This window comes from Rattus norvegicus, chromosome 1, assembly GCF_021556685.1.
Source record: "Rattus norvegicus strain SHRSP/BbbUtx chromosome 1, alternate assembly SHRSP_T2T, whole genome shotgun sequence".
Classification (NCBI taxonomy): domain Eukaryota; kingdom Metazoa; phylum Chordata; class Mammalia; order Rodentia; family Muridae; genus Rattus; species Rattus norvegicus.
In genome coordinates, this window is record NC_141534.1 from 165084698 (window position 1) to 165104126 (window position 19429).

Below are 19429 nucleotides of genomic sequence, written 5' to 3' on the forward strand. Positions count from 1 at the left end.
TGCTGGAATGGATCTTGGGTCTCTGAAGGAGCAGGGCATGCTTTAAACTGCTGAGCCATCTCTCCACCCCCCTTAATCTTCAATTCTAAAATTAATGCTGTAAGGTTGTGCTTAACAGCTCCATTCTGTTGAGGTAACTCAGGCCTAAAGAAGAGACTTGTCTAAGATCACGGGCAGCAAATGGATAACAAACATTTCAGATTTGATGTCTGTGCTGCCCCTCTACTGCTCCAGCATTCCTGTTGTTTCTTCATCCATTTGAGCTTCTCAAGACTACTGCCACCCTTCCCTTTAATACTTTACAACACGCTTACCTTCACTTTTGGCCTGTACCTCAGGTAAAGTGTTCTTGTATATAAACTGAAAGAAAAGTGGGAAAGCTTCTCAGACAAATCAACTCATAGACTATAACTTCAGGATGTTTGTAGTTTAGAACCAAGCATGGAAAATAAGCTCTAGGTGGTTGGGATCACAATCCCATCTTTGAAAAATGCAGCTGTAAGCCTTAATTAAAAAAAATATGAAAAACCCCAGACAGGTAACAGTTTCATTAGGGTGAGCCACTCACTGCTGGAGGTGGGATTAGTTAGATCTGTAAAATAGTGCAAATGGCAAACATTGCTGAATTTGTCCCTGAAAGTCACTAGATTGTCTGTAACATAGACCATAAGGAGTTTTATGTATACTACACTACTAAATATATTTGTAACAAAATATTAGTATATATAGTATACTATATATATAATGTATATGTGTGTATATATATATAATATATATATAGTAACAAAATATTGTGACAACATATAGAAAGCCTACTTTCCTAGAATTTCAAGAAGAATGCAAAGGTCTAAAGAACCTACTAGTTAGATTTATAAAATTGACTGTGGCTATGCTACACTTTCCTGCACTAAGTTTGGAACTGCAGCACATGGCAGTTTAGATGTTACCTGGACATTTGCTAGCTGCAAGACTTTGGACTTGTTAATTTCTGATATTTTTAGGTATTCATTCAACAAAAATGAAAACAATTGCTTTAGCAGAAAGTTTGTTAGTAAAATCTAGACTGACATTAATGCAAAAGAAAGTCTACAGTGGACATGATAGCATTTGCCTATAATCCCAGTATTTAGAGGAAAGCAGGAGGGCCTTGACTTGAGGCCAACCTGGACACGTAGTGAATTTCAGGTCATCATAATCTACAAAGTGGGAACATTATCCACTTCACGGATGCAATACTGGGAGTCTCCAGAGAACCTGCTCAGCCCGTGGGCTGACAACAAAGCTAAGTGTGGCGAGCTGAGACTCAGGGTACACAAAGAAGCCACTAAAGTGAAGACAGGTCTAGTGAACCTTGGACACGTGTCCACTGCAGGCTGCTCACCAGCATAAACCATAGCAAAGATGAGAGTCTGCAAGTGGAAGTAGGCACCCTGACCTGTGTCTATTACAAACTATCTCCAAGTTTTGAGAACAAAGAAAGAAGCAGTTCCAAGGCTTGCTCTGTTTCTCTTTCTTGTTTTTCTGCCTCTGCACCCTCCTTTTTCTTTTTGCTTCACTTTAGTACTATTTCCACTTCACTACACATATATTTTAAAAAGCAAACTCCTTATCCCCCTTTTCTTATTTTGAGGAAGGGTCATATGTAGTTCAGGCTGGCCTGAAATTCATTATGTAGGTGAGGATGACTGAACTTCTGATCATCCTGCTTCTATCTTTGACTGCTACGATGCCCATTTTGTGTGGTGCTGGGGACAGAGCCTGAGGCTCTGTGCTGCTAAGTGAGTATCCACCTACTGAGCTACACGCCTAGAGCCTTTTTTGCCTCTGTATTTCCCTTTTCTCTCCTTTCTACTATAATATATACTTTTGCTTTACCTTATTTTTAAAAAGCTTTTATATTTTTATTTTAAAATCTCCCTTCTTACATTTATCTAATTTTTTTTCAAACTTCAAATAATAGGAACTCTCTTGCTGCTGTTGTTTTGAGACAGGTAATTATATGAACAAGGCTGCTCTCAAACTCACTATGTACAGCTGAGAATGACCTCTCAACTTCCAACTCCCAATCATCTGGCCCCTACTTTCCCAGGACTGCAACCACAGACACGTGCCAGTGTGCTCAGCTTGCTTTTTCTTTTTCTGATCTCTTAACCTTTCCCATTTAAAAAAAAAATTAAATCAAATGTACCGGGGGTATTCGTATGTGTGTTTACTTGTGTGTGTCATATGTGTGCAGAAGTCAGAGGGTTTCAGGCAACAATGAACTATAAATCCCGATTCTGTCTCTATTATTTTATATTTACACCTTCCTACTTAAAGTGTAAAGTCAAAACAAACAAACAAACAAAAAACCCAAAACAAATTCTTCCAGTACTAGGTTCAAAAGCTTTTGTTTCCTACCTGAAAAGGATGTGGAGATAAGAGCCCAGGCCAGTTAGAATATGCCACCATGCATGAAACTGCGTTGCAACACCTAGGACAGGGGGCACTGTCTTTCGAAAGTTCCTGTGTGGAGAAGGAGGAAACCACAATATTACAATGAAGATACACCAGTGCTGACAATATTACATTTTGAGATACTCTAAAATGTGGCAATTACTTAATTTCTTTATATTTGCTGTATTGTTTTCTAGAAGTATTTTGTGGAACGAACAATATTTCCATGAACTTAAGAAGAAATGACTCAAATTAACATAGAAAACAATTTGACATCTTATTAATTATAATACATATAATTAATTAAAGGCTTTGAAACATCTTACCGTAGAATCTATCATTTTGTTCCAGGTAACCACTAATCCATGGAGCTTGTTTTTAGGTAATGCTTATTCTCTGGCACAGCTGTTTTCTGGAGCACACTTTGAGAAACACTAGTTCAGTTTGCTCTCTGCTCAGGAGACAGCATATGCATTTTCTCTCACCTCAGTATACCACTATACAGTCTACGAATTCCTTAATATCTATGGTTTCATAGCTCAGGAAGCAGTCATTAGCAAATCTATATATGGCAGGAACTTTAAAAAATTCTTGATTAATTTAGTTTCCCAAGTTGACACCTAGTAGTTCAGATGGGTCTCAAATTCTTTTGATTAAAGAAATATATATCATACTAATATTTAATAGAGAAGAATACCACTGTGGAATGCCAACCCGAGGCCCAACTACAGTTAGTGGATCAGACCCAGAAACGACTATTCGCTCAGTACAAAGGCTTCACTCTCCTAGGCACTGTGCTGGATATTTCTAACTCAGAAGCATGCACCTTGATCTTGGTCTCGTACTTTCTTCTTTCTACACCCAGGTTTCACGCAGTCAGTCTACTTTCACGTCCTGAACCTCCTGACTGAGTACTGGAATTAGGGGCATGCACTACCATATCCAGCTAAATCTTAGTGTTTAGGCAAGAAATGTCTTTACTTGTCTACATTTACTTACACAACTGTTTCCTACTACATAGCTCTAAGAAAAGTATATATTTACTTAGCTACACTGAAAATTTCACATTTTATGCGAAACTTTTTAATACAGGAACTTAAAGAGAATCCAAACATGTGCAACGGCATGCAAAGTACGAGCCATATGTGGTGGCTCTTGGGAGATGGAGGCAGAAGGATAAGGAATTCAAGATCATCCTTAGTTACTTAGGGATCTCAAGGCCAACCTGATCTGTGGGACCCTGTCTCAAAAAAACCAAAATCAAACCCAATTATCAACAAAAACAGAAACATTCTCCTCAAAAGTAAGCAAAATAAAAATACATCTATTACCCAACTTCGATAATTAATAAATTATGCTAAATACATGTCATCTGAACCTTCATCTATATCTCTCCTCTGCATTATATTGAGGAAAATTCTAGGTATCATATTTTATCACTAGATATTTCAGTGTATGTCACTAGAAAAAAATCTTTTAAACATAGCTACAATACTATTTTCACATCTAAAGTATTAGTAATAACCCTTTAGTATAAAATAGTTAATTATTAACTGAGTTTAACATTTCTGTTTATGTTTTCATAGTGAATCAAGATCACAAAAAGCTAATAATGCTGTAAATCAGTGGCTTCCCTACACTCCTTGGTTTTGTTTTTGGTGGTGATCCAACCCAGGGTCTCATACATACTAGACAAGCACTTAATCATATAAGCTATATCCTTAGCTCCCATATCTCTTACGTCTTTTCTTTCTTTAAAGATGTATTCATTTATTATATATGAGTACACTGTAGCTGTCTTCAGACACACCACAAGAGGGCATCAGATCTCATTACAGATGGTTGTGAGTCACTGTGTGGTTGCTGGGATTTGAACTCAGGACCTCTGGAAGAGCAGTCAGTGCTCTTAACCATTGAGCCATCTCTCCAGCACTCTCTTATGTCTTTTAATCTTAGGTTATACCTCTCTCTTTCTTTCCTCCTGTAATTGATTTGCTGTAGAGACTAGGTCATTCAACTTCTGAGTTTCCAAATAGTCAAAATATTATTGATTGACACCTTTCTTACAAAGTTTTACATGGATTTCAAATGCCAATTACAAATCATTCTTGTTTTTTTTTTGATGAAGCAAACTAAGTAGTTTTCTTTTTTGTTTCTGTTTGTTTGTTAGTTTTTGTTTTTTAGAGACAGGATCTCTTTGTGTGATATCCTTGGCTGTCCTGAAACTCACTTTGTAGACCAAGTTGGCCTTGAACTCACAGAGATCTGCCTGCTTCTATCTCCCAAGTGCTTGGATTAAAGGTATGTGCTACCATGCCAGCTTGCTTAGGTGGTCTTCGAAGATAGAGTAAATCTGTGATTAACTGTATAGTTTTGTGATGCACACAATACAAAAAAGACCCAAGATTATAAAATATTCTGAGGTTTAAACTTTCAGGCAATTTAAATAGGTATTCCCAGAGTTTAATTTTACTGTGTTATACAGTGTCAACATTGGTAACATTTCATTTTAAGACTTGTTGTTTCTACATGCCTATTAAAGTCTCTGCTTAATATAATGGTTCCATATTTATTTTCTAGAAATGAAAATATATCTTACCTCAGTGAATCACAAAAGATGTTATCTACATTCCACAATAAAAATCCCAATAAGAAGACAGTCAAGGATGTATAACCTAGTCCTCTGAGCCACGGATAAACCCTGTGGGGAAAAGAAAAGCAACATGACAATCTTAAAGTCTATCATGACCAGAGGTGAGAGCAGGAAGTCAACATTTTTATGAGCAACTAAAATCCTCAGGAGACTGAGAGCAGACTGGTTTATTCCTGTAAGTAACACTTTTGCCAATCATGTATTACACACTTTATAAAGATGCTTTTCAAGTGTATCCTGCTAGGTTGTTCATCAGGCTGGTCTCAATGTCAGGGCTCCTACACTCCTCTTGCTTTAAACTCCCAAGGAGCTGGGACTATAGGAGTTTACCATTGTGCCTGGATAATTGCTGGATGTTTAGCTATTTAAAGGTACTGAGAGAAAATGGTCCATCAAGACTGTTACATAAGCGAGATAATCCAATATGCCTGCCCAACAACTTTACACACACACACACACACACACACACACACACACACACACACACACGACCCTAAATCACAGAATATACTAAGTTCTTAATGTGTCAGGTATAGTTCTAAGCATTTCAGTGGGAAGCAGTCATTAAGAAAATGCTGCTCTCTCAGACCCAACCGCCTGGTCAGGTGGGCACTCCTGAGGCTGCAGAGCAGAAGAGACCACCAACACTGCCCACCCCTGCCCACATCCTGGCCCAAGAGGAAACTGTATAAGGCCTCTGGGCTCCCGTGGGGGAGGGCCCAGGAGCGGCAGGACACCTGCCTGAGACACCGCCGGAACCTGAAGGAAACAGACCGGATAAACAGTTCTCTGCACCCAAATCCCGTGGGAGGGAGAGCTAAACCTTCAGAGAGGCAGACAAGCCTGGGAAACCAGAAGAGACTGCTCTCTGCACACACATCTCGGACGCCAGAGGAAAACACCAAAGGCCATCTGGAACCCTGGTGCACTGAAGCTCCCGGAAGGGGCGGCGCATATCTTCCTGGTTGCTGCCGCTGCAGAGAGCCCGTGGGCAGCACCCCACGAGCGAACTTGAGCCTCGGGACCACAGGTAAGACCAACTTTTCTGCTGCAAGAAAGCTGCCTGGTGAACTCAAGACACAGGCCCACAAAAACAGCTGAAGACCTGTAGAGAGGAAAAACTACACGCCCGAAAGCAGAACACTCTGTCCCCATAACTGACTGAAAGAGAGGAAAACAGGTCTACAGCACTCCTGACACACAGGCTTATAGGACAGTCTAGCCACTGTCAGAAATAGCAGAACAAAGTAACACTAGAGATAATCTGATGGCGAGAGGCAAGCGCAGGAACCCAAGCAACAGAAACCAAGACTACATGGCATCATCGGAGCCCAATTCTCCCACCAAAACAAACATGGAATATCCAAACATACCAGAAAAGCAAGATCTAGTTTCAAAATCATATTTGATCATGATGCTGGAGGACTTCAAGAAAGACGTGAAGAACTCCCTTAGGGAAACACAGGAAAACATTAATAAACAAGTAGAAGCCTACAGAGAGGAAGTGCAAAAATCCCTGAAAGAATCGCAAAAATCCCTGAAAGAATTCCAGGAAAACACAATCAAACAGTTGAAGGAATTAAAAATGGAAATAGAAGCAATCAAGAAAGAACACATGGAAACAACCCTGGATATAGAAAACCAAAAGAAGAGACAAGGAGCTATAGATACAAGCTTCACCAACAGAATACAAGAGATGGAAGAGAGAATCTCAGGAGCAGAAGATTCCATAGAAATCATTGACTCAACTGTCAAAGATAATGTAAAGCGGAAAAAGCTACTGGTCCAAAACATACAGGAAATCCAGGACTCAATGAGAAGATCAAACCTAAGGATAATAGGTATAGAAGAGAGTGAAGACTCCCAGCTCAAAGGACCAGTAAATATCTTCAACAAAATCATAGAAGAAAACTTCCCTAACCTAAAAAGAGAGATACCCATAGACATACAAGAAGCCTACAGAACTCCAAATAGATTGGACCAGAAAAGAAACACCTCCCGTCACATAATTGTCAAAACACCAAACACACAAAATAAAGAAAGAATATTAAAAGCAGTAAGGGAAAAAGGTCAAGTAACATATAAAGGCAGACCTATCAGAATCACACCAGACTTCTCGCCAGAAACTATGAAGGCCAGAAGATCCTGGACTGATGTCATACAGACCCTAAGAGAACACAAATGCCAGCCGAGGTTACTGTATCCTGCAAAACTCTCAATTAACATAGATGGAGAAACCAAGATATTCTATGACAAAACCAAATTTACACAATATCTTTCTACAAATCCAGCACTACAAAGGATAATAAATGGTAAAGCCCAACATAAGGAGGCAAGCTATACCCTAGAAGAAGCAATAAACTAATCGTCTTGGCAACAAAACAAAGAGAATGAAAGCACACAAACATAACCTCACATCCAAATATGAATATAACGGGAACCAATAATCACTATTCCTTAATATCTCTCAACATCAATGGCCTCAACTCCCCAATAAAAAGAAATAGATTAACAAACTGGATACGCAACGAGGACCCTGCATTCTGCTGCCTACAGGAAACACACCTCAGAGACAAAGACAGACACTACCTCAGAGTGAAAGGCTGGAAAACAACTTTCCAAGCAAATGGTCAGAAGAAGCAAGCTGGAGTAGCCATTCTAATATCAAATAAAATCAATTTTCAACTAAAAGTCATCAAAAAAGATAAGGAAGGACACTTCATATTCATCAAAGGAAAAATCCACCAAGATGAACTCTCAATCCTAAATATCTATGCCCCAAATACAAGGGCACCTACATACGTAAAAGAAACCTTACTAAAGCTCAAAACACACATTGCACCTCATACAATAATAGTGGGAGATTTCAACACCCCACTCTCATCAATGGACAGATCATGGAAACAGAAATTAAACAGTGATGTCGACAGACTAAGAGAAGTCATGAGCCAAATGGACTTAACAGATATTTATAGAACATTCTATCCTAAAGCAAAAGGATATACCTTCTTCTCAGCTCCTCATGGTACTTTCTCCAAAATTGACCATATAATTGGTCAAAAAACGGGCCTCAACAGGTACAGAAAGATAGAAATAATCCCATGCGTGCTATCGGACCACCACGGCCTAAAACTGGTCTTCAATAACAATAAGGGAAGAATGCCCACATATACGTGGAAATTGAACAATGGTCTACTCAATGATAACCTGGTCAAGGAAGAAATAAAGAAAGAAATTAAAAACTTTTTAGAATTTAATGAAAATGAAGGTACAACATACCCAAACTTATGGGACACAATGAAAGCTGTGCTAAGAGGAAAACTCATAGCGCTGAGTGCCTGCAGAAAGAAACAGGAAAGAGCATATGTCAGCAGCTTGACAGCACACCTAAAAGCTCTAGAACAAAAAGAAGCAAATACACCCAGGAGGAGTAGAAGGCAGGAAATAATCAAACTCAGAGCAGAAATCAACCAAGTAGAAACAAAAAGGACCATAGAAAGAATCAACAGAACCAAAAGTTGGTTCTTTGAGAAAATCAACAAGATAGATAAACCCTTAGCCAGACTAACGAGAGGACACAGAGAGTGCGTCCAAATTAACAAAATCAGAAATGAAAAGGGAGACATAACTACAGATTCAGAGGAAATTCAAAAAATCATCAGATCTTACTATAAAAACCTATATTCAACAAAACTTGAAAATCTTCAGGAAATGGACAATTTCCTAGACAGATACCAGGTATCGAAGTTAAATCAGGAACAGATAAACCAGTTAAACAACCCCATAACTCCTAAGGAAATAGAAGCAGTCATTAAAGGTCTCCCAACCAAAAAGAGCCCAGGTCCAGACGGGTTTAGTGCAGAATTCTATCAAACCTTCATAGAAGACCTCATACCAATATTATCCAAACTATTCCACAAAATTGAAACAAATGGATCACTACCGAATACCTTCTAGGAAGCCACAATTACTCTTATACCTAAACTACACAAAGACACAACAAAGAAAGAGAACTTCAGACCAATTTCCCTTATGAATATCGACGCAAAAATACTCAATAAAATTCTGGCAAACCGAATTCAAGAGCACATCAAAACAATCATCCACCATGATCAAGTAGGCTTCATCCCAGGCATGCAGGGATGGTTTAATATACGGAAAACCATCAACGTGATCCATTATATAAACAAACTGAAAGAACAGAACCACATGATCATTTCATTAGATGCTTAGAAAGCATTTGACAAAATTCAACACCCCTTCATGATAAAAGTCCTGGAAAGAATAGGAATTCAAGGCCCATACCTAAACATAGTAAAAGCCATATACAGCAAACCAGTTGCTAACATTAAACTAAATGGAGAGAAACTTGAAGCAATCCCACTAAAATCAGGGACTAGACAAGGCTGCCCACTCTCTCCCTACTTATTCAATATAGTTCTTGAAGTTCTAGCCAGAGCAATCAGACAACAAAAGGAGATCAAGGGGATACAGATCGGAAAAGAAGAGGTCAAAATATCACTATTTGCAGATGATATGATAGTATATTTAAGTGATCCCAAAAGTTCCACCAGAGAACTACTAAAGCTGATAAACAACTTCAGCAAAGTGGCTGGGTATAAAATTAACTCAAATAAATCAGTTGCCTTCCTCTATACAAAAGAGAAACCAGCCGAGAAAGAAATTAGGGAAACGACACCCTTCATAATAGACCCAAATAATATAAAGTACCTCGGTGTGACTTTAACCAAGCAAGTAAAAGATCTGTATAATAAGAACTTCAAGACACTGAGGAAAGAAATTGAAGAAGACCTCAGAAGATGGAAAGATCTCCCATGCTCATGGATTGGCAGGATTAATATAGTAAAAATGGCCATTTTACCAAAAGCAATCTACAGATTCAATGCAATCCCCATCAAAATACCAATCCAATTCTTCAAAGAGTTAGACAGAACAATTTGCAAATTCATCTGGAATAACAAAAAACCCAGGATAGCTAAAGCTATCCTCAACAATAAAAGGACTTCCAGGGGAATCACTATCCCTGAACTCAAGCAGTATTACAGAGCAATAGTGATAAAAACTGCATGGTATTGGTACAGAGACAGACAGATAGACCAATGGAATAGAATTGAAGACCCAGAAATGAACCCACACACCTATGGTCACTTGATTTTTGACAAAGGAGCCAAAACCATCCAATGGAAAAAAGATAGCATTTTCAGCAAATGGTGCTGGTTCAACTGGAGGGCAACATGTAGAAGAATGCAGATCGATCCATGCTTATCACCCTGTACAAAACTTAAGTCCAAGTGGATCAAGGACCTCCACATCAAACCAGATACACTCAAACTAATAGAAGAAAAACTAGGGAAGCATCTGGAACACATGGGCACTGGAAAAAATTTCCTGAACAAAACACCAATGGCTTACGCTCTAAGATCAAGAATCGACAAATGGGATCTCATAAAACTGCAAAGCTTCTGTAAGGCAAAGGACACTGTTGTTAGGACAAAACGGCAACCAACAGATTGGGAAAAGATCTTTACCAATCCTACAACTGATATCCAAAATATAGCCTTATATCCAAAATATACAAAGAACTCAAGAAGTTAGACCGCAGGGAAACAAATAACCCTATTAAAAAATGGGGTTCAGAGCTAAACAAAGAATTCACAGCTGAGGAATGCCGAATGGCTGAGAAACACCTAAAGAAATGTTCAACATCTTTAGTCATAAGAGAAAAATGCAAATCAAAACAACCCTGAGATTTCACCTCACACCAGTGAGAATGGCTAAGATCAAAAACTCAGGTGACAGCAGATGCTGGCGAGGATGTGGAGAAAGAGGAACACTCCTCCATTGTTGGTGGGATTGCAGACTGGTAAAACCATTCTGGAAATCAGTCTGGAGGTTCCTCAGAAAATTGGACATTGAACTGCCTGAGGATCCAGCTATACCTCTCTTGGACATATACCCAAAAGATGCCTCAACATATAAAAGAGACACGTGCTCCACTATGTTCATCGCAGCCTTATTTATAATAGCCAGAAACTGGAAAGAACCCAGATGCCCTTCAACAGAGGAATGGATACAGAAAATGGCGTACATCTACACAATGGAATATTACTCAGCTATCAAAAACAACGAGTTTATGAAATTCGTAGGCAAATGGTTGGAACTGGAAAATATCATCCTGAGTGAGCTAACCCAATCACAGAAAGATATACATGGTATGCACTCATTGATAAGTGGCTATTAGCCCAAATGCTTGAATTACCCTAGATCCCTAGAACAAAGGAAACTCAAGACAGATGATCAAAATGTGAATGCTTCACTCCTTCTTTAAATGAGGAAAAAGAATACCCTTGGCAGGGAAGGGAGAGGCAAAGATTAAAACAGAGACTGAAGGAACACCCATTCAGAGCCTGCCCCACTTGTGGCCCATACATATACAGCCACCCAATTAGACAAGATGGATGAAGTAAAGAAGTGCAGACCGACAGGAGCCGGATGTAGATCGCTCCTGAGAGACACAGCCAGAATACAGCAAATACAGAGGCGAATGCCAGCAGCAAACCACTGAACTGAGAATAGTACCCCCGTTGAAGGAATCAGAGAGAGAACTGGAAGAGCTTGAAGGGGCTCGAGACCCCATATGGACAGCAATGTCAAGCAACCAGAGCTTCCAGGGACTAAGCCACTACCTAAAGACTATACATGGACTGACCCTGGACTCTGACCCCATAGGTAGCAATGAATATCCTAGTAAGAGCACCAGTGGAAGGGGAAGCCCTGGGTCCTGCTAAGACTGAACCCCCAGTGAACTAGACTATGGGGGGGAGGGCGGCAATGGGGGGAGGGTTGGGAGGGGAACACCCATAAGGAAGGGGAAGGGGGAGGGGGATGTTTGCCCGGAAACCGGGAAAGGAATAACACTCGAAATGTATATAAGAAATACTCAAGTTAATAAAAAAAAAAATAAATAAAAAAAAAAAAAACCACAGATTGGTGAGAAAAAAGTTGATCAACTGGCCTCATCTGAATGTGGGTGCTGCTATACCCCATATTCTGCAGATTCTCAGTGAACACGTAATAATCCCTAATAAAACCATTAAGTTTTATCAGAATGAAAAAAAAAAAAAAGAAAATGCTGCTCTCAGGAATCACAGAATGGTGGGGCAGGAAATGAAAGCAGTATTGCTTATTTTTGAAAAAAGTAAAGGAATTTGGAGATGATAAAGAGGTATTTGGGTGGGGAATCCCTCTGTCACTGTAAATACACTTACAAAGCAGGTATTCTTTCACATCACTGTTAAGGAAGGTGAAGGGTGGTCAACAGCAGCTTAATCACTTTTTATAGCTTCAATAAAGTCGACTTATTTATTTGGTTTTTTGAGACACAGTCTTGCTAGGTAGCCTTGGCTAGCCTGCCACTAGGCTGATCAGGCTGACCTTGAATTTTTAACTATCCTCCTTTTAACTCTGCATCTAATGTACTAGGATTAGAAGCATACACCACCATACCTGCTTTAGAAATACATATTTATAAAGTACATTTAAGGGCTACAGAGAAGGCTCAATGTTAAGAGCACACACTGAGTTTGGTTCCCAGTACACGTAGGCAGCTCATAACTGCCTGTGAGTCTAACATCAGGGATTCCACTCCCTCTTCTGGCCTCTGAAGATACTGCCCCTACTCACACACAGACACACCCACATAAACACAATTAAGAATTGAATACATTTTCAAAAATGTACATATGAATCCAGGCTCACACCTCTAATCTCAGACTTGGGAGGCTGAGTCAGAAAGATGCAGTGGTGGGAGGCCACCCTGGGTTATGGGAGAGAGAACCTGTTTCAAGACAAAAACAGATGAGCAGAAGGTACATGCAACTACTACTGTGATAAAAAAAATAACATCTAATCTCAGAAGGTAAGAGGGAAAGAGGGGAGAGGGAGAGAAAGAGGGAGCTGGAGACTGAGGATGGAATCACACTCCATGCTCCCCTTCTTCTATGGCTTCTTTCATTTGGTATTGATTCGTTCATTCTGTCATTTATACGACTACATCATTCTTTTTTTATTACTAATAATCCACAGCTTGGATATAGCACAATTTATTTGGCTCTCCTAATGTTGATAGATTTTTGTTTCCAGTTATTGACTCTTACAAATAAAGCATCTATGAACTTTCCTAATTGAGACAATGTGTTGAAAAATACTCTCATTTCTCTTCCATAACTAGGTGGGAAAGGAATGGCTCAATTGTATGGGTGAATGTTTAGCTTTTCAAGACACTCTTCAAGCATTATCCCCCTTTCTCCCTTTCTTATCTCTCACCCTTCCGTTTTCTTTCTCGGTTATGGAATGAAACTAGGGACTTTAACATGTTAGACAAATTTGGTACCACTGGGCAATCCCTTAGACACTGGGGGTAAGCGGTGGTACTCACTTACATTTCTACCAGCCATGTACAAGTGATTCCAGTTGTTCTGAATCTATGCACACTGGGTGTGTCAGTCCCTTTCATTTCAGTTACAGCTCTAGTACTACAGTGGTATCTCATTGTGTTTTTTATGTACTTTCCCCCCAAATTAGTCAGGGGCATTGTTTGTGTAATTATCTGCTATCCATATATCTTCCTCAATATGGCATTTATTGTTTGAGTGGTAATAATTCTTTATAAATTCTGGTGAATCCTCTGTTGCATATATATTTTGGAGATATTCTCTCCAAGTCTGTGATTTGCCCTTTGTTTTCTGAACATGGTCTCTAGGAACCAATTTTGTACTTTTTTTCAAGCCCAGTTCTTGCTGTGATTGCCTAGGATGGCCTTGAGCTATAGGTCAAGCTATTCTCCTGCTTGGGTTCTTGTTCATGCCACCTAGTCTCACAAAAGTTTATTAATTTTAATTAACTTCAAACTCAAATTTATCATTTTTCTTTATTGTTTGTGTCCTAATAAATCTTTGCCTAATTAAAGTTTGTAAAGACTTCTACTAGAATTTAATAATTTTAGCTTTAACATTTACAGATATAACTCACTTCTGTTATATTTTTATTATGGACTGACAACACAGGGTACATAGGCATATACGCTTTCATAGCAGGCATATAACAATATGTGGTTGAAGGCTATCTTCACTTACAGGATTAGGCATGGTGGCCCACACCTGCGACCCCTGTACCTAGGAGGTTAAGGCAGAAGGTTCATAAATTTGTGATCAGTTTGGGCTACACACCAAGAGGCATTATGCTTCAAAAGAACTAGTATGACTAGTTTTCTATTAAGTTACCTCCACACATTCTTATGGAGGATCGGGCCAGTATGGTATGCTAGTCTAATTTAGATATTCTCTACTCTATGCTTACCAGCTATAGTACAACACCGCCTTGCCTGGCACAGTAGAATAAGTCAAGCTCTTAAGTGCTCCCCAACCCTCTCTTTTTGGTGCTGAACACAGGGCCTTGTTCACGGTCAGCACATACACTACCACACTTCTGGCCCGGTCCTCTAAGGCTGCTGCTCTCTTTAAAAACCATTCCATCGGGGGCTGGGGATTTAGCTCAGTGGTAGAGCGCTTACCTAGGAAGCGCAAGGCCCTGGGTTCGGTCCCCAGCTCCAAAAAAAAAGAACCAAAAAAAAAAAAAAAAACCATTCCATCTATTCTTTGTCTTTTGTGTCCTATGTGAACGTTGGAATCGAGTTCTCCACTCTTTTAAAAGGATTCTTTTATGTTATGCTTATGAGTGTCTTGCCTACATGTATGCCCATGCACCATGTATGTTCCTGGTGCTAGCAGAGTCCAGAAAAAGACATTGGATCCTCTGGGACTGGAGTTACAGGGAATTGTGAGTCGATATGTGAGTGATAGACTTAAACCTGAGTCCTCTGGAAGAGCAGCAAAAGTTTTTAACCTCTGCGTCTGGCCCGGTTTGTTTGTTTTGAGACAAAGTCTCATAATGCAGTCCAAGCTGGTCTAGAATTCTCTTTATACTTTCTTTTTATTGTTTTGTTTTGTTTTTCAAGACAGGATTTCTTTGTGTAGTCCTGACTGTCCTAGAACGTGCTCTGTAGACCAAACTGTCTTTGTACTCACAGAGATCCACCTGCCTCTGCCTCCCAAGTACTGGGAGCCCCTAGAACTCTCTTTGTGGACCAGACTGGCCTGCTCCCCCAGTGACGAAAGGTACGCACCACTATGCCCAGCAAATTTCACATTTTTTACCAAAAGCCTGAAAAACTTTTGATTGTGATTATACTTAACCTGCAGACAAAGTTAGGAAAAACTGACACCTTAATGACACTGACTTTTCTAACCAGTAAGGGAGTATATTTCTCAATTTATTTAGTTCCTTTAGTCTCAGCAAAAAACTGTGGTTTCAATGCATAATCTGGCACATGTTGGAACACTGTCCAAGTATGGAATCAGGTGAAAAGAATTCTGAGTACTTGTGAGAAAACTTCAAGAAAACAAGACAAGAGTCTTGTGACCTCAGTTTCTTCAAGAACACACTGTTCTTGGAATGTTTCAGAGGCCCTCCCAAGTGTAGTAGATGGAGTGAGTTTACTTGGATCACTCATTACAACTGGCTGTTGTTGTTTATGTGTTTATGTTGTCATGCTCAGCTTGTCCTGTGATTGTACACTATACTATGTGACTCTTCTTAACCGTCAGAGTATAAATTGCCTGGTTCTCTGAATAAAGTTGGCTAGTGCATGAGACTTTAGCCTCATTTATCAGCTCCATCCTCCCCGGTCCCACCATCTCTAGCACAGTAAACAGGCACACATTTGTTATTTCTACCCTAAACATTTCATGATGTTACAAATTGTACATTAAAAAATTTCACTTTCCATTCATTCCCATTAATATATAGAGGTGATTTCCCACCCACTTCACACTAGAAAGATGGCTCAGTGGTTAAGAGTACCTGGTGTTGGGTTGGGGATTTAGCTCAGTGGTAGAACACTTGCCTAGCAAGCGCAAGGCCCTGAATTCAGTCCCCAGCTCCAAAAAAAAAAGAAAAAAAAAAAAAGAGTACCTGGTGCTCTTCCAGATGACTGGAGCTTGATTCCCAGGACTCATATCCAGTGGCTAACTTCTGCTCTAACTCCAAGGGAATATAATACCTTCTCTGTCACCCAAGGGCACCTTCACTAATATGCACATACATACGTGTACACATTGATAAAGTAAATCTTTAAAAAAATGAATGTTCTTTGGAATCCTGACTAGACACCTATAACACCTAAAATTGATAAATTACACTCAGTCTTTTGGGTACATGTTTTTTTTTTTTTTGGATATATTCTTGTGTTATCTTCAAACACCACGTTAGACAGGACTTCCATCAGCATAATTCTCAGTAAAATGGCAACAATAAAATCATCTTATTTTATTCTAGATACTACAAAAATTTGAAAAAACACACATCTTAGGTGTTTTATATGCTACAGAATCTAAAGCCTAAGAAAATTCCTCTTACTACTAATTAGAAAGATCTTTTGTTTTTAGATTGTGAACAAGTGTTGACTTTTATAGGCTACTTTCTGTAAATCTACAGATATATAGTTTTTAATCTTCTATTTTTTAAAAAATTGTAAAGAGTAATACCAGATTTTCAAAAGATTTGTTTTACTGTAAATATCTGCATGTAAATGTGATTTATTTTTATGTATTTATCTATGTTTTGGGTTTTTTGAGGCAAAGGCAGCCATGTAGCTAAGGGTAGCCCTGGAACTCAGAGTGGATGACGATCTTGAATTCCAGATCCCCCTGTCTCTGCCTACCAAGGGCTGCAATTACAGGTATGCACTACCATCCCTGACTTGATGTGGTTTTCTAAACTTACCACAGCACATCTTCAGCTCTCAGGAGAAGTACAAAGCAAAACTCTTCAGTGGAGTGAAATGAATGTCATTGGTTATCCAGGTAGCGGGGGGCGAAGGAGAGAGCAAGAACTTTGTCAGCACACGGTCCATTCATGCTCAGTACAGACAAGATTCTGGAGATACACTACCAGCATGGGGAACGGGAATAAAATGCAGAGTTCTCAGAATGTCTGTGTCTGATGTGGTCAGCCTTCACTCTACACTGGCTGCCTTCATGGTATAAAGCTCTCATCTCAGAAGTCCTCTCTCTTCTTCCCTAGGGAATGCTTCCACCTCTCTTCCTGGGTCAGTCCCAGCTTAAATTCCACGACTTCTTCCCTTTTGTAGTGTTCTCTTTTTGGTGAAACAAATTTTCTAATAGAAGGGTTCCTGACCAACAGCTTATTGAATTTAAACTCCTTTTGAAAACTTTAATATAGAATTACATACTTTTCTCCATATTTTGTTGATAGTATAATTAACTATAGAATTCTAGGTTGGAAGTCTTTCTTTAGAAATTCAATGGCACTGGTCTACTGTATTCAAGTTTCTAATGTGACTTTTGGAGATGTAAAAACTTCCTGATTCCTAGTTATGTCTCCCAGATATTTCCCAACTTCTTGTTCCTGATACTGCCTGATACTTAAAAACATTCTGTCATGCAAGGTGAGGTTCTTGGGTCAAGGTGAGGTGGCTTTCTAGGTCAATTTAATGAATTTGTAGAAATCTATCTTTCAGTTTTGAAGATTTTACTGAATCTTTTCCTTGTGGCTTTATGCATTTAAAACAATGGTTTTGTTGTCTTTTTTTTTGTGCAATATTTTTATTAGATATTTTATATATTTACTTTTCAAATGTTATCCCCTATCCCAGTTCTATCCTCTTCCTCTCCCTTTCCCCCTCCCCCTGCTTCTATGAGGGTGCTCCCTCTCACCCACCCACTCCCACCTCACTACCCTGGCATTCCCCTACACTGGTGAAATGAGCCTTCACAGGACCAAGAACCTCTCCTCCTATTGATGCCAGATATTGCCATTCTCTGCTACAAATACTGATGGAGCCATGGGTCCCTCCATGTGTGTTCTTTGGTTGGTGGTTTAGTCCCTGGGAGCTCTGAGAGGGGTCTAGTTGGTTGATGTCGTTGTTCTTCCTATGGGATTGCAAACCCCTTCAGCTCCTTCAGTCCTTTCTCTAACTACTCCATTGGGGTCCACATGCTCAGTCTGACGGTTAGCTGCAAGCATCCTCATCTGTATCTGTAAGGCTCTGGCAGAGCCTCTCAGGAGACATCCATATTAGGCTCCTGTCAGCAAGCACTTCTTGTAGTCTTAAAGCTAGATGGATGCAAAACTGATGCTGATGCTTTGAAATACTGTGCTCTTTAGTGCTTCTATCGTCCATTTCTCTTCAGGTTTACTGCATTTACCTGATTTCTAATTTGTTGTTTTGAGACATGGTCCCATATAGCCCAGGCTGGCCTCAAACTCTTTATATAGCCAAGGATAACATTGGACTTCTGAGGCATCTCCCAAGTACAGGGGTTACAGGCATGTGCCAACACATCTGGCCTTTGCTTTCTAATTCTTGAAGTTGTAGGCTTAGTTAATTATTTCTTTTAACTGCTCCTCAACCCCTTTTGAGCTGAGTTCTTACTATGTAGCCTTGGCTGGTCTTGAAATCATAGATTCTCCTGCTTCTGCCTCCCAAGAACTGGCATCAAAGGCACATGATACCATGCCTGGTTTCCCTTCTTTCTGTTTTTGAAAGAGGGTACTGTTAAGTAGTCCAAGGTGGCTTCAAACTTGTTGTGTTCCTGCTCAGGTGGAAGCATACTCTTCTGGGAGCATAGGGCTGCACAACCTCTGCCATTAGAAGAGTTTTAGTACCTTCATATTTCATCTCAAGAACCAAGAAATTCTTATCAATTCCTTTAATACATGTCCTTCATTGTGTAACTAACCATTACACACTGAAAGAGATTTGATCGAGGGTGCCATTTCCCAAGAAACTCCCTCTGTCATGTACTGGAATTGAGGACACTACAGAAAGCAGCCTTGTTTCCTGAGGCACTTCTTCCTCCACTCCATTCTCTGTCTTTTCTTCTACATTTTGTTGAGGGGAAGGTAGTTCTTGAAAATCACTTAAATTTCTATCTTCCAAATTGCACAGTAAAGTAGATATTTCAGAAAGATGAACAATGAATAGTCTCTTGTAAACTGTCTGCACAGACTTGAAATTGTGTATACTCCATTTGGTAATGCAGTAATTGAAATAAATGTGAACAACTAGCATCACTCTGCTTCTGCCAGCAGAGCAACTTGGAAACAGCCAGGTCCCCTTTGACATGATGATGCCTGAAGAACACTTTTCTTCAAAAATTCTCAAAGAAGTTGTCTTAGTTAGGGTTGCTGTGAAGAGACACCATGACTGAGGCAACTTTTATGAAGGACAACATTTAA

The 19429-nt window shown here is 39.6% G+C and overlaps 1 protein-coding gene across 6 annotated transcripts in view; it reads right to left on the reverse strand.

Moving 5' to 3' along the window:
- The window catches only part of Acer3 (alkaline ceramidase 3), a 103122-nt gene that overhangs the window by 3753 nt on the left and 79940 nt on the right, over nt 1-19429 (reverse strand). For all 6 annotated transcript variants that reach the window (NM_001401063.1, XM_087582211.1, XM_087582227.1 and 3 more), the window contains 3 exon segments: nt 315-360; nt 2401-2505; nt 5036-5137. In NM_001401063.1, coding sequence (NP_001387992.1) covers nt 315-360; nt 2401-2505; nt 5036-5137 — 253 coding nt within the window.